Source organism: Silene latifolia, chromosome 9, assembly GCF_048544455.1.
Source record: "Silene latifolia isolate original U9 population chromosome 9, ASM4854445v1, whole genome shotgun sequence".
Taxonomy (NCBI): Eukaryota; Viridiplantae; Streptophyta; class Magnoliopsida; order Caryophyllales; family Caryophyllaceae; genus Silene; species Silene latifolia.
This window is the reverse complement of record NC_133534.1, coordinates 125,483,950-125,497,400: the sequence shown is the minus strand read 5'-3', so window position 1 is coordinate 125,497,400 and position 13,451 is coordinate 125,483,950. Positions and strand designations below refer to the sequence as shown.

Here is a 13,451-nt window from a genome sequence, read left to right as displayed (position 1 = left end):
AATAAACCCAAATAATCTTCTAATTACCCAAAATAAATGAAGAACAATAGAGAAATTAAGGGAAGATTAATATTAAGAATTGTATTAAGACTTGATTAAGAGTTGATTACAAGATTAAGGATGGATTACAACTTGATTAAGAAAGGCATGCTAATCTAAGTAGTATAATGAAGTATTTATAATAAAGATTAGGTACAAGGATTAGAGTTACTAAGGGCTTAAATGACTATTAAGTCCCTAAGAAAAATTGAGGAAATGCTCCTCTCGAAGGAAATGAGCATATCCCTCTTGCTGGTCCCGTGTCAATCTGCTCGTCCCGTGCTGAGATACGGTTGGTGCTGCTTTGTGATACGCTCGGATCACAGGGGAGACGCTCGAATCAGGGTGTTGTGGGATGCTCGTCTTGGGCATAAGACGATCAGATCTTGCTACTCAGAGATGCCCGTATTATGCATTATCCGCTCGGATCCTAGACAGACAGCTTCTCTTCTTTTCCTCCTTCACAATTCGCAAGGATCATTTCGGGGATGCAAGGATCCTTTCATCATTTCCCATTTCACTTTATTATCTACATAGGCCTTCTAGTATTATCTTCTCTTTGTTGCTTGGTCATTAGATGCCATCAATTTAGCTCCATTCCGCCTCATAAATGTAAGGTTCGCGATCCTCTCCTACCAAGGACACATATCCTCAAAGAATACGCAAAATGGGAAACTAAATATAAGAAATGACCCAAATAAGTGCTATAAAGAACAGGAACGAGGTTAATTCGGGGACTAAATATGCTCAAATATGAGTCACATCAGTTCTAACATGTTTGTTGAATGTCTATGATTGTTTCTTGTATACTTGGATCGATAAACCGTGAGCTTACCCTTGTGATGATCAAGTCTTGGTACCTATTGGCGAGGATTGAAGATGTGTTCCACGTTTGAAGAATGGTTTTAATTACTTCCTTGAAGTTGTTTCTTGTTCTTAGTGTAACTTGTTTTATTCTTTGCCTCTTGATGTCTACCATTCCTCTACACCCTCTTTTTTTTTACCTTGGAAGCTACCCTTGTATCTTATCGTCCTACCTTTTGTTTCTTGCTTAACCTTGACACCGTGTAAGTATTTCCCATCCTCTTCGTCGGATGTCAACCTTGGTTGAATGTTTTAGCTTTTGAGGAGTTCATTTGTGGTTGACCCCTATCCCTTATTTTGAGAGGTTGTATTGTTGAGAAAGTTTTGGTAACATGGTGAGACATACCTTGGTGATTCCTATGCTTGATTGCTTAGACATAGAGTAACTGTGTTCGAATGGTGGAATTTTTGGGTATAAGTGTGAGTTGTACCGTTACTAAGATTGTGGAACTTGACTTTGTTAATCGTGTTTGGGATTTGAAAGCTTGGTAGATTGAGCATTGTTACTTTAGGTGTAAACATGGGGTATAGTTCACAATGTGAGTTGAAAGGAAACACTTAGGATGTTGACGACCATAAATAGATTTATTGGTGGTGTGATTTGATATTCGTTGGCTCTCGAAAGCATTCGAGTTGAGGAAGACTTAGTATTCAGAAGCCTTTGTTAATCTTATGAACTTGGAGTCTTGAGGTTGTGTGGTGAGAATCTAAAATAACGGGATAGTGTTACGGTTGAGTGTGGTTCCGCTTTTGGGAATCCATTATAGGTGAAAGAGGTAAATGAGCTTGAGATCTAATCGATTTGTCGATTTGGGTGATTGCGTACCTTTATCCTAAGAGTTTGGGGTAGAGTCGACTTCTATGAAGTGCGATTCTTAAGAGTGATGGGTTGGCTTGTTATTACATAATTTGAAAATGAGAACCTTGCGGGAATTTTTGAGGAACTTTTTTCGGGAACTTATGAGTTCGTATTTAAAGGCATCCTTGAACCTTAGTTGTAACCTTGGTGTAGAGTGCCTTAAACTTTGGGAAATGTGTGGGTTAAGCCTGGACTCTTCCTTTGTATCATATCTACTCTCTTTTCTCCCTAACTAGCATTGGTGAACCATACCTTTATACGTAAGCTTGCTTTTTTAGTGTGTGGCGACCTCTTGTTGTCTAGTTTTCCCTTCTCTTTGACCATAAGTTTACCGTTCATACATCTCTTCCTCATTCGTTGTGCTTCCCTTTGAGTTTGATGCTAGTGTCCTATAAAGTCCTTACACTCTTTAAACCCTTGTTGACCTTATCGTGGCCCTCTATCCGTGGAAGTTCGGTTTAGTTCCCTCTTCGCTTGTCATGTGTAAGCTTCCTTATCGTGATGTATGTTTGTGATACCCGAGTTGCTTTTCTATTTTTCCTCGACTTCTGACTAATTTTGATTCATTTTTTATTCTTTGTCGAAATTTGATGTTATATTTTCAAAAAAATTGACCTCTTTTAGAGTTTGAAAATGGATCTTTTACTTTCAACTTGGCTTCCTCGAAAGAAAATGTAAGTGGATTATCTTTTTCTTTTGGTTTTAACGTTGATGGGATGTTAGGACTCATTATTAAAGACGTCTATTAACTTGTCCAACGCTTATCGGCGAATCATTTTGTTTTGAGTCTATCTTTGACTTGGAAAGTTAGCGCTCTTGTGTGCACGACAAGAGCAATTTCGTTCCAGAGAAGGAGACTTATACTTTTGAAAACTCTCCATAAATATTTTTGGAAGAATTTTGATTTAAATGATTTGGTATTTGACCTTGTCTTTGATTTGGAATGTCGATGTTCTTGAATGCGCAACGAGAACACTTCCGTTCCTTTGAAAAAGAAACTTACACGTTTGGAAGATTCTACTTTAAACTTTTGCAGTAATTCTAATTTTTATATTATCAAATTTTTTAAATGTTTTGGCTATCTATTTCGAAAAGTCCGACTTTATCTTTATAACTTTTCATTTTCTACTTACAAGTTTTGAGGGCAAAACTTTTTAAAAGATGGGGTGATTGTAACACCCGTTCTTTTCGCAAAATGGTTTTAAAATAATTTAATCGCCTTATTTAAATTATTATATTTTTGAAGGCCAATTTCTATGGAAAATATAATTTTAATCACATAATAATAATATTATTGATAATAATTTCCGACTCGAGTTATAGTAGACTTGAGGCGTGTTTTCTAGCGAAAATCGACTCAATTTAGGTGTTTTGGGCCTAAGTTGCCTAACGGACCTTCCTCTTATTCTTACCTCTTCACCAATCATTGAACACAACCCTATCCCCTTCATTTTTACACAAAGCTTCAGCAGACACATCCCCTCCACAACTCTATTGTTACACACCTTCCCCCGCTTCACTAAAAACTCCATAACTCACTCATTGCTTAACCAAATCGACTCATTTTTGCGCCAAATTCTTCCTTATTCCATCCTCCATCTTCCTATGTAAGACAAAATCCGACTTGTGTCACGTTACCTGCTGGCCGTCCCCTTTTCCAACTCGAAATTCTTGCTAATGTGTGTGTTTTCGTTGTCAAGGTATAAACTTGGACAACCCGGAAGAAGATAGCTTTGTTGTGGAGGAAACCATTTAAGATTGAAGAGCTAAGAAAGTAACGGTGATAGGTTACATGACATTATGCCAAATTTATGTGCGTTTATGTGGTAGCTTACACTTTTATTAAATAAAGTTTACATTTTTGCATGTTTTGAGCCATTGTTGAATGAGAGGGTTTTTATACACGATTTACATGGTTAATTTGAGTAAAGTTTGTGTCTTTAGCTTCCTTATGAAATGGGTGAATGAATGTGGTAATTTAAATGGGTGAATATCGTCTTTTGTATGCTTAAAGTTTTGTCTTAACACGGTTTCACAAGAAGCTTGAAATCGTGTATAATGGGCTGTTGTAATCGTGTTTTTGCTATTGTTTTGGGCTACTTTTTCTTGTCGATTTGAGTAAAATTGTTAACTTCAATGTTAAGCACATACCCATGAATGATTTGAGTTGCTTGTATGGGGAAAATACCGTCTTACCCATGCTTTAAAATCCGTCTTAAAGTCACCATACCATTGCTTGTTTGGGGTTGTTTTGGGCATATATTACGCCTATTTGTACCTCTGTTTTGGCCACGGGTCACAATGGAAGAACATGGGCTGTTGGCATGGATTTCTAGGTTGGATGGTAGGCTGCCATGACACGGTTTTAGGGTAGTAAAATGGGCGGTGTTTGTTACATTTTTGGGTGGTTAATTGAGCTGTGTTTGACACGATAATGGGTGTTTGATAGGGGTTGGTTCTAGCAAGTACGGGTTTTCCCCGCTTGTGCTGTGCTGGCAAGTGAGTTTTATCTTAGTCTTTTCCACCACTTTCGTGTCGTTCTGGCGATTGGGGTACTCGATTTCCGTTCTGTCATCGAGTCTTGGATACGGGCTGCTCTACCGTATGTCGAATCGGAAAACATTTATTCCGAGAGTCTGGCTCGGTTTAGACGAGGTCCTATTATTATCGTAGTCCTACCCGGTGAAAATCTAGTCTAAGAGTAGTAATGTCTTGCTTTGTTATGGTCACTGGCATATATCTTTCTACACGAGAGTTTACGCCTTATGTGGTTGAATGTAAAAGTCTTGGTCCTATCAGACACTAGAGGTGAGATGCAAGCCTTCTAGTTGCGATATGATAGCCGGGATTGATGCTCCCAGCCGTTCTTATGGTGAGATGCAAGCCATGAATGTGCATGTGACGTTAATAGCCACGTCCCATGCAATGTTTGTTAGAAAATTTCCAAAGTAATGGTTATGTTTTTCACCTATATGTATTGCGATGATTGACTACTCGTTTATCTATCTCACATGACTTAAGTACTAGTTTTGTGTAATTTGGATAGCCGCATATGTCACATTCTATTGGAATTCGTGCTTGTGATTAAATAACCATATCTATGTTCTTTCCTTTACTCCACTTATTTAAATATGCCTATGACATGCTCATTTGCTACTCTATCTTGTTTTCTCTTATTATTCTAACATGAATGATCCCATGCTTATTTGTTCAAGTGAATTGTATCCTTTATTTATTATGCCTTACCTTCTTAGAGTTCTTTGTTATATTTATTTTGATATAATGTGGCTGGGAGAACCTTGAGTTACTCCCCACTGACTGTGGCATTCATGTTTCATGAACGACAGGTATTAATTGGTGCATTTATAGGGTGAAGACATGTATGAGCTAGCGAGTACCTTGACCGTGGGATTTTTGTATATCGTTATGCTTAGACTCACCTTTTAGACTTGTTAGTCGTGAGATATCTCCCCCCCCCCCCCCCCTCTTTTGCTAAACTTGGTTTGTAATAACTTAAGTTTGCTTATCGTTGCACTCGTTTCGTTATGTTTAGTGAACCCGCGTGTTAAATTTTAAAAAGTTTTAAAAATCCATGTTTTCTGTTGCAATTTACTAGGTATATTTTCCGCTTTAACGCATGGTGTCACATAATCCTCTCTCCTTATTGTGGACATGGCCCACCTGCAAGCCCAGCCGATCTATGGACATACACCGGTCTTTTGAAAGCCACGCTCGGCAGCGTAAAAATGCTTTCGACCGGATCGTTTTAAATCGGTCGGTTTCGTCTCAGTAAGGGTCTCTAAACGATTAGAGATGTTCGGAGTCGCCACCAAGCATTTTTGGGATGCTTGGAACCCGTTCGAATCCACTTTATACCTTGGTCAAACGAAGCACAAAGCAGGGTTTGACATAGGTACTAAAGATAAGGAATCGTCCCTCTTTAGCATCCTATCTCTAGAATGACTCTCGTACGCCCTGGATAAGGTCGTCCACTATCCAAAGTTTCTGAGTAAGAGGTGAAGGTACGTATTGGGAAGCCCTTTAATCAGACACCCAATCCCGCCCGCGGTAGCGGCCTCTACTGATCGATCTTGGTTGGTTAAATGCAAAAGTTGATAAAACGGTTTAAATGCATGAATGCGCATCCAATAATTTAAATCTAACATGTTAGAGCTTTCTAAGTCGGTTGATTTAATCCAAGTATCAAGTATAAGATGTCGAGTTGGATTAATAGTTGATTTGCATGCAGGACGGAAATTAAATATCCATTTACCCAATTAAGTTTATGGTGCATAACGTGATCCATTTGTCTTAGTAAAGCATTTTGGAAATGTGATTTTCGAATAAGCAAGTAGTCATCTGATCCGTCCTATATCCGGGTTGGCCGCAGTCGGGATCGTCTTAGACTAATGCTGGAAAGGAAACAGGCCCTGTGCCAGGCGGCCACATGAGGCGCGAGCAGGCCGGCAGTGTAAGGGGGCTTCCCCTGGTTTTGGAAATAAGAAAGAAGGGGCCTGTTTAGGCGCGGGTCAACCAACGGTTATATGCCGTGTTCTGACCATTTGAAAAACGCTTATAAAACGCATAGAAAAATGGGTATTTGACCCGATTTGGTTTGAAAGGGTCATTTAGACCGTATTTGTTGATTTGAAGAACTAGACATGAATAATCGTCATTATTTTGATGATATTCGGTGTCGGGTTCGACTTGACAAGTTTGACATGAATAGTTTTGAAAATAATTATGAACTAATTGTTTTAAGTTCATTTGAATATAATTAGTCGATACTCATCATCGTACCCGGGTTAAAATCCGGCATGGTATGTAGAACCAAGGATGACTTTGCGTTGGTGACTAATATGCTTATTTTGAAAGTGTAAAGAAATGATGAAAGGCTTTAAAATACCTCCCAAAATGTAAAGAAATGAAATAAAGGGTTTTAAATACCTTTTAAATGTCATTAACCTAATATTATCACCGAAACACGGATTTAACCGTCATGGTATGAGGAACCAAGGGTGAAAAATGTTTTATGGTTAAAAACAAATAAAATAAAAAGGTTCGAAAATATTTGAAATGGTAAAAACCGATTACAAATATGAAAATGGATTAAAGGGGAAAGGCGAGAACAAACACAGTTGAGTTCTGCCCTGGGCACCCCATTGAGGCGCGAGCCTATTTGCACAATAAGGGGCTTCTGCCTCAGGCCAAAACTCAGTTTTGGCTCGTTTATCCCATGTTTTGGATCGTGTTATGCATGTTTTAGCATGTTATAGTCATGAAATCAGTAAAGACATGATAAAAGAAGGATTTTTACACCCTCATACTTACATGTTTGGTTATGGCGAGAAACCGACGTAAGTGTAACAACTCGTTTGTCGGAAAAGACTCGATTTAAAACCGTTTTGGTAAGTAAAAAGAGTCTTTTATTAAATTTAGTGACGGTGTAGTGGTCGAAGTGGTCGGTCAAGTGATTTAATGCACGATGACGGTACCAAACAATGTGTAAGGCTTGTATTTACGATCGGTAGGTCGTAAATACGCGTCGGATTGTGACTTAGGAAGTCGAGTCGAGAATTTTAAGGGAGAAAAGAGGGGGCGGACACTCGCGGAGTTCTCAAATGGGGGCATTTGAGGGGTATTTATAGTAAACTGAGTGGTTGTGTGAGTTTTGAGCGACGTGGCCACCTGGGCTGCTCAAAGAGGCGTGAGCCACGTCGCGGTTCTTCGAGTTATCCTGTCACTTTCACACAAGTGCAATCATGATTTGTTCTATCCTAGGATTTGTAGTCACATGTTTGGTACTTGACCATTCATGAATCCGGGAAATCTTAATATATAAGGCTTTGAATGTTTTGTTTTTGGTGGTTGACTCGGTTTGACTCGTTGTTGGAGTCGGGATTTGAATTTTTGAGTCGGTTTCTGGTCCGGTGTCGGTTTTAACTCTAGTTAGTGTCATTGCGACCCCGTCGTCGTGCATTAAACACTCCAGGTACTTTTGAAAAGTTTTGAAATGTTTTATTCGAAATCGTTTTAAGTTTTCCGACGTAAAGTTGTACACAAACTGTCGATCAAACACCGCGATTCCAAAGCACGTTATAGTCCGATAATCATCGGGTGTTTGTTGGAGTCTCAGCAGATACTGGGTATCTACACTTATCCACTTCTCTCATTATTTAATTGAATTTGAAAAGTGCTGCTACACTTAGGGAAGATGCACAAATTGTATATCAATACAAGATCTTCAAAGTGCTACAATACATAGATACATATGTGTAAAGATAATATTAATATAGGTTACAGTATAGTTGGGATTAATTTGGGAATGAAAGGTGTAGTTTGAGTTATTATAATTAAATAACCCAATTTTTTTATTGTAATTTATTGTAATACAATCTAGAAACTTGTAGTAATACTAATTTATATAAAGCTTATAATTTTTATTACCTTATCTTGTGATCTTCCCCCTTGACTCAGTCTGGGATGTCTGCTTTTGTGCCCGGTTATGTTGTTGTTGATGCTAATCAGCGTAAGTGTACCAAGTATCGGGATTTGTGAATTGACGGCTGGTTATGGTTTCCTACCCTTCTCCTTCTCTTCGCTGGGGGAGCTAGATACGGATGTTATTGCCTTGCTCAAGCAGATTCAGAAATTCTCTGTATCTCAGGATGCCGGAGCGCGCGCTGCTACTTTTATTTTTACTCGACTTAGCTTTGCTATTGCTAAGGAGGTGGAAGCCTAGATTGTGTCTAGGTTGCCCACCAATTTCTTGTAAAAATTGATTTGATCTCAATAAAAGTTGTGGTTTCTTAAAAAAAAAAAAAAAAAAAAAAAAAAAAAAAAAAAATAATAATAATAATAATAATAATAATAATAATAATAGTAATAATAATAATAATAGTAATAATAGTAAAAATAGTAAAAATAGTAACAATAATAATAATAATAATAACAGTAATAAAAGTAATAAAAGTATAACAGTAATAACAGTAATAATAGTAATAATAATAATAATAATAATAATAATAACAACTATGATATGCTCACTATCCCTATTTTCAGGGAAGAAATCAAAACCTCCCTTTTTCCAGTCACTCAAATAAGAATCATGGATTAGATGGTTTTTCAGCTAGATTCTTTAAATCTGTTTGGGATATTGTAGCTGATGATTGTTATTCTACTGTTGAAGATTTTTTCAAGACCAATTTCATGCCAAAGTAGGCAATTGTTACTCTTATGTTCTCATTTCAAAGAAGAAAATTGTTCAAAGTGTGAAGGATTTTAGGCCTATATCTTTCTGCTCAATCATTTATAAGACTATTAGCAAAATTTTATGAAACAGGCTTCACAGAGTTATGCCTAATTGGTGGGAAAGGACCAGGTTGCCTTTATTAAAGGCAAGAGCCTTCATGAAAATGTCCTGCTCACTCAAGGCCTCTTGAAAGGTTATAATAGAAAGAATCTCACACCCAAATGCATGCTTAAAGTGGATATTAGAAGGCTTTTGATTCAATCCAATGGTCATTCCTCAAAAACATGTTGCAAAGTCTGAACTTTCAATCTCTTTTTATCAAATGGGTTATGGGATGTGTAACAGGCTCCTGGTACACAATTAATGTTTTTTTTTTTTTTTTTTTTTTTTTGTATAAATCAGCTTCTCATTAAAAAATAAGAAAATACACTTTACAAAGAATAGCCACTACATAAACTTTCAAGCTTCTATGAAATAATAGATGCTATCATCTCCTCTAGTAAACTATCCGTTACATTTGAAAACAGTCTAACCGAGACATAATACTTAATGGTTCTTACTAACTGCTCTACAGTCTTAGGGCGGTCATAAAAAAACCTCCTATTTCGCTCTTGCCAAATCAAGTAAACCACCGCTGCGGTGCTACAACGGGCCCATTTCTTCCTCCACCCTCGTCCTTTGAATTTAGAAAGGCGTAAGAGTTCGTGTCTAAGGCCCAAAGGTCTTCGGGTAATGCCTAGCCAAAGCAAGATATGCTGCCATACTGAATTAGAGAAGGGACAACTGAAATAGATGTGTGGGATGCTTTCCAAAGCTGCGTAGCACAGGCTGCATCTGTTCACCATGATCAGCCCTCGTTTCATCAAATTATCAACGGTGGGAAGACCATTTTGAGCTGCCATTTTCACAATGGTAGAATGCCTAGGCATGATAACCCTATCCAAGAGAGGTTTAGCCCACCTTAGAGTAGGATGCTGTCCGTGGAAAGCCGAGTAGACCTGAGACAAAAGCAGCTTACCTGAGTTTGTCCATAATTGCAGACTAGCTTGAGCAGCAACAATGGACCCCGTTTTGCAGATAAATTCGTCTCTCGTGGTCAAGAGTGCTTTCCAAACTGTTGTAGAGTTGTAAGCCGGCTGCACCCTCCAACAGTCCTCACTTTGGAAATAGTAGTTCTGACACCATTTCACCCAGACTGAATTGGTATCGTGGCTAAGTCTCCAGACTAATTGGTACACAATTAATGTTAATGGATCTAATTGGGGTTTTTTTCAAGGGCAGGAGTAGGGTAAGACAAGGTGACCCACTCTCCCCTCTTCTATTTGTCCTAAGTATGGAAATCCTTTCTAGAATGCTCAAATATATGAGTAAGGACCCACACTTCTCATTTCATCCTAAGTGTGTTAAAATGCAGCTCACTCACCTCATCTTTGCTGATAACTTAATGATCTTCACTAGGGGTGACCTGCCCTCTATTAGAAGAGCTACTCAAGTTCTTTTGGAGTTCTCCAAATGGTTAAGACTTAGACCTAACTTTGATAAGACTGAGGCTTATTTTGGGGGTATTTCTGTAGATTTAAAACACCTAATATTGACTGATACTGGACCGACTGAAGGGACCTTTTCTTTTAGATACCTTGGGCTTCCTGCCAATCATGCTAGGTTATCTTGCTGTATGTATGATGGATTGATCACCAAGCTTCAAACACTATCCACTTCATGTGCTTTCAGATCCCTGTCTTATACAGGAAAGTTGCAGGTCATTAATTCCATGGTGTTTGGACTATGTAACTTCTGGTGCAGCGGTCTTCTCATTTCTAAGAGCATTGTAGTCACATTGATACCTTATGCAGCCAAATATTTTGGGGTTATGTGAAGGGACAACACAAAATTACCTTTAAAAGTTGGTCTAACATTTGTACTCCCTGGTCAGAAGGGGGTTTCCACATTAAGAACTTCCATTCTTGAAATTTGGCCAATATGTTGAAATGGTTGTGGCTCTTACACACAGGCATGGGTTCCATCAGGGTGACATGGATTATCAATTACTTCTTGTCCAGCCATACTATCTGGGATTTATCCATTCAACAGTACTTTGATGAGAGCCTTAGAGGTGTTATCGAGGCCAGAGACTTGCTCCTAAGTCAGGTTGAGGATGTACCATCTATTGTTGCCTGCCTTCTGTCATGTGTTGTCAAAGGTTCCTTTCTGTGAGTAAAACTTACGAATTACGCAGACATAAAGGTCTTCCTCACAGGGTGTACAAGGCTTTGAAATGTGATTGTCTCTTACCTCGACATAGAGTGATCCTCATACTGGCTATTCAAAGAAAGCTGGCCATTCTGGATATGCTTGTTGGTAGAGGCATTAGCCTAGCCAACAGGTGCATCCTCTGTAAATGCAAAGAAGAGTGTGCCCGTCACTTGTTCTTCAAATGTCCCCTGGCTGCAGCATTGTCATCTGCTATCCTCTCTTGGGCTTGTGTTTCAGTCCAGGATTCTTAGCTGCATAGTCTTCTACTCTGGTCACACAATAAACAGCCAAGGAAATACTGCAAAAACATATGGATAAAATGTGGCTTGGTAATAGTTGTTTACACACTTTGGATGGAACGGAATAAGAGGATTTTTGAGGGATTGAAAACACCATTCCTTACTCTAGTGAATGAATGTAAATTCACTATTAGTGTCATCTTACTTACTAAAACACATCATATAGAACATGTAGACATTATAGAGGCTCTTAATACATATGAATGCTAAGGTTTGTATAGCTTAGAGGATATATTACTGTAAGAAAATCTCATGTAATCCTTTGAAAATATATAAGAAAATACCTTTCTTGTAAAAAAAAAAAATTGAATTAATTTAAGTTAAGGTCTATTTAGGTCAGAAAAGTTAAACTCCTAAAAATGGAGTTCATAAAAGCTAAGCTCCTATAAGTTCAGTTTAGTTTAGCTTTTATAAGTTCAGTTCAATTCAACTCTCGTAAGTTTAGTTTAGTTCAGCTCCTATAAGTTCAATTCAGTTTAGCTCTTATTAGTTTAGTTCATTTTAGCTATTATAAATTCAGTTCAGCTCTTATAAGGTCAGTTCAGTTCAGTTCAGCTCTTAGAAGTCCAAATAAATAGGGCCTAAGTCTTCTTTTATACGTAATTATTTGTGCACATCATATGATCAATTCATGATCCTAATGGAAAGATCAAATGGTCTTCTTTGTTTGATGAACATACAACTTCAAGTTGCTACAAATATGGCATTATTTACGCATTGAAGTTTTCTTATGGTAATACGGAGTAACAATTATAACTAAACTAATTATAAAACTTGAGTTTCCTAAACTATTATGTTGTTTTAATTAGTTTGAAATTCAAAATTTAAGAGTGGAAAGTGAAAATACACAAAAAATTTATTATTATGTTGTTTATACCCCTAAATGACGCTTAATTTAAGTACAATCCAATAGAACCTAAATTTATTAGTCGAAGTCAAAAAATAATTACTTTCCAAAATGTATATCTACACCACTAACTCTAATTACCGAGCTATATCATCCCAATTCCCAATGCACCTATCGGCCCCCTTTCGCCCCCAGCATTGACATTCCGTCCCAAAAAAATATATATATATATATTTCCTCCTTTCGCTCTCCTTCCATTTGTCCCATATTTCCGACGTTCTTCAAATGATCCCTAATTACCTACATTCGGACATAAATAAATCGAACCCTATCCTCCCCGTAAACTAGTCCACGCGCTTTAATTTTCACCAAATCCACCATAATCCGGGTCATTAGTAGTAGTTTTGCATAACATATACTCCCTCCGGCCTCTGTCCGATTATTTGTTTACCTTTTTTATTTTAACACATCAAAGGAGTGAATTCATTATTGGATGATAAGTGGATTAAATTAAGTGGGAAGTATTATGTTACCGGTCAGAGACATTCGTAAAATATATAGTAAACAATTAACTGCAACACCTCAAAATAAAATAGATAAATAATTGCCCCAAACGAAGGGAGTAAGCATTATCCCATCTTATAATTTATAAAATATAGGCTAGCTAGCATTTGGTCCTAATGAGGCAAGGCTGTTATTTAGCTAATCAAACAAGGACCATGATTTATGCTAATTATTACAATTAAAGGAAATTTCAAGCTCATCTACTTATGAATACTATAGATACCAGCTTGAAAAATGCTTGCATGTAACCGAAAAAGTCATGAAATTAGTCATTGATGATGATGTAATTCGATTCAATAACAAAGATTCGTAATCGAGGAACAAAAGACAAACAGATGAATGTTTTCTTACCCCCTAAGATCTGAGCCCATATCATACTTTAATTAATCAATTTGCTAATCATTCAATTAATTAAATATTTATATATGGGAGGTGAGTGCTTTTCAAAATTTTGTTAGCTTCTATTTTGTACTT

General features: G+C 37.5%; 1 protein-coding gene across 1 annotated transcript; it reads left to right on the top strand.

Moving 5' to 3' along the window:
* Window positions 1-10,422: 10,422 nt before the first annotated feature.
* On the top strand, window positions 10,423-11,518 carry LOC141601560 (uncharacterized). The gene is made up of 3 exons (XM_074421854.1): window positions 10,423-10,801; window positions 11,026-11,224; window positions 11,317-11,518. Exons 1-3 carry the CDS (start codon window positions 10,423-10,425, stop codon window positions 11,516-11,518), a joined length of 780 nt encoding a protein of 259 aa, XP_074277955.1.
* Window positions 11,519-13,451: the final 1,933 nt, after the last annotated feature.

What these genes read in the sequence shown, in the direction of transcription:
- LOC141601560 (XM_074421854.1), top strand. Translation starts at nt 10,423, where the DNA reads ATGCAGCTCACTCACCTCATCTTTGCTGATAACTTAATGATCTTCACT. An exon ending in TTCCATGGTGTTTGGACTAT is followed by an intron (nt 10,802 to 11,025) that starts GTAACTTCTGGT and finishes TCTTACACACAG; the next exon opens with GCATGGGTTCCATCAGGGTG. An exon ending in GTTGTCAAAGGTTCCTTTCT is followed by an intron (nt 11,225 to 11,316) that starts GTGAGTAAAACT and finishes ACCTCGACATAG; the next exon opens with AGTGATCCTCATACTGGCTA.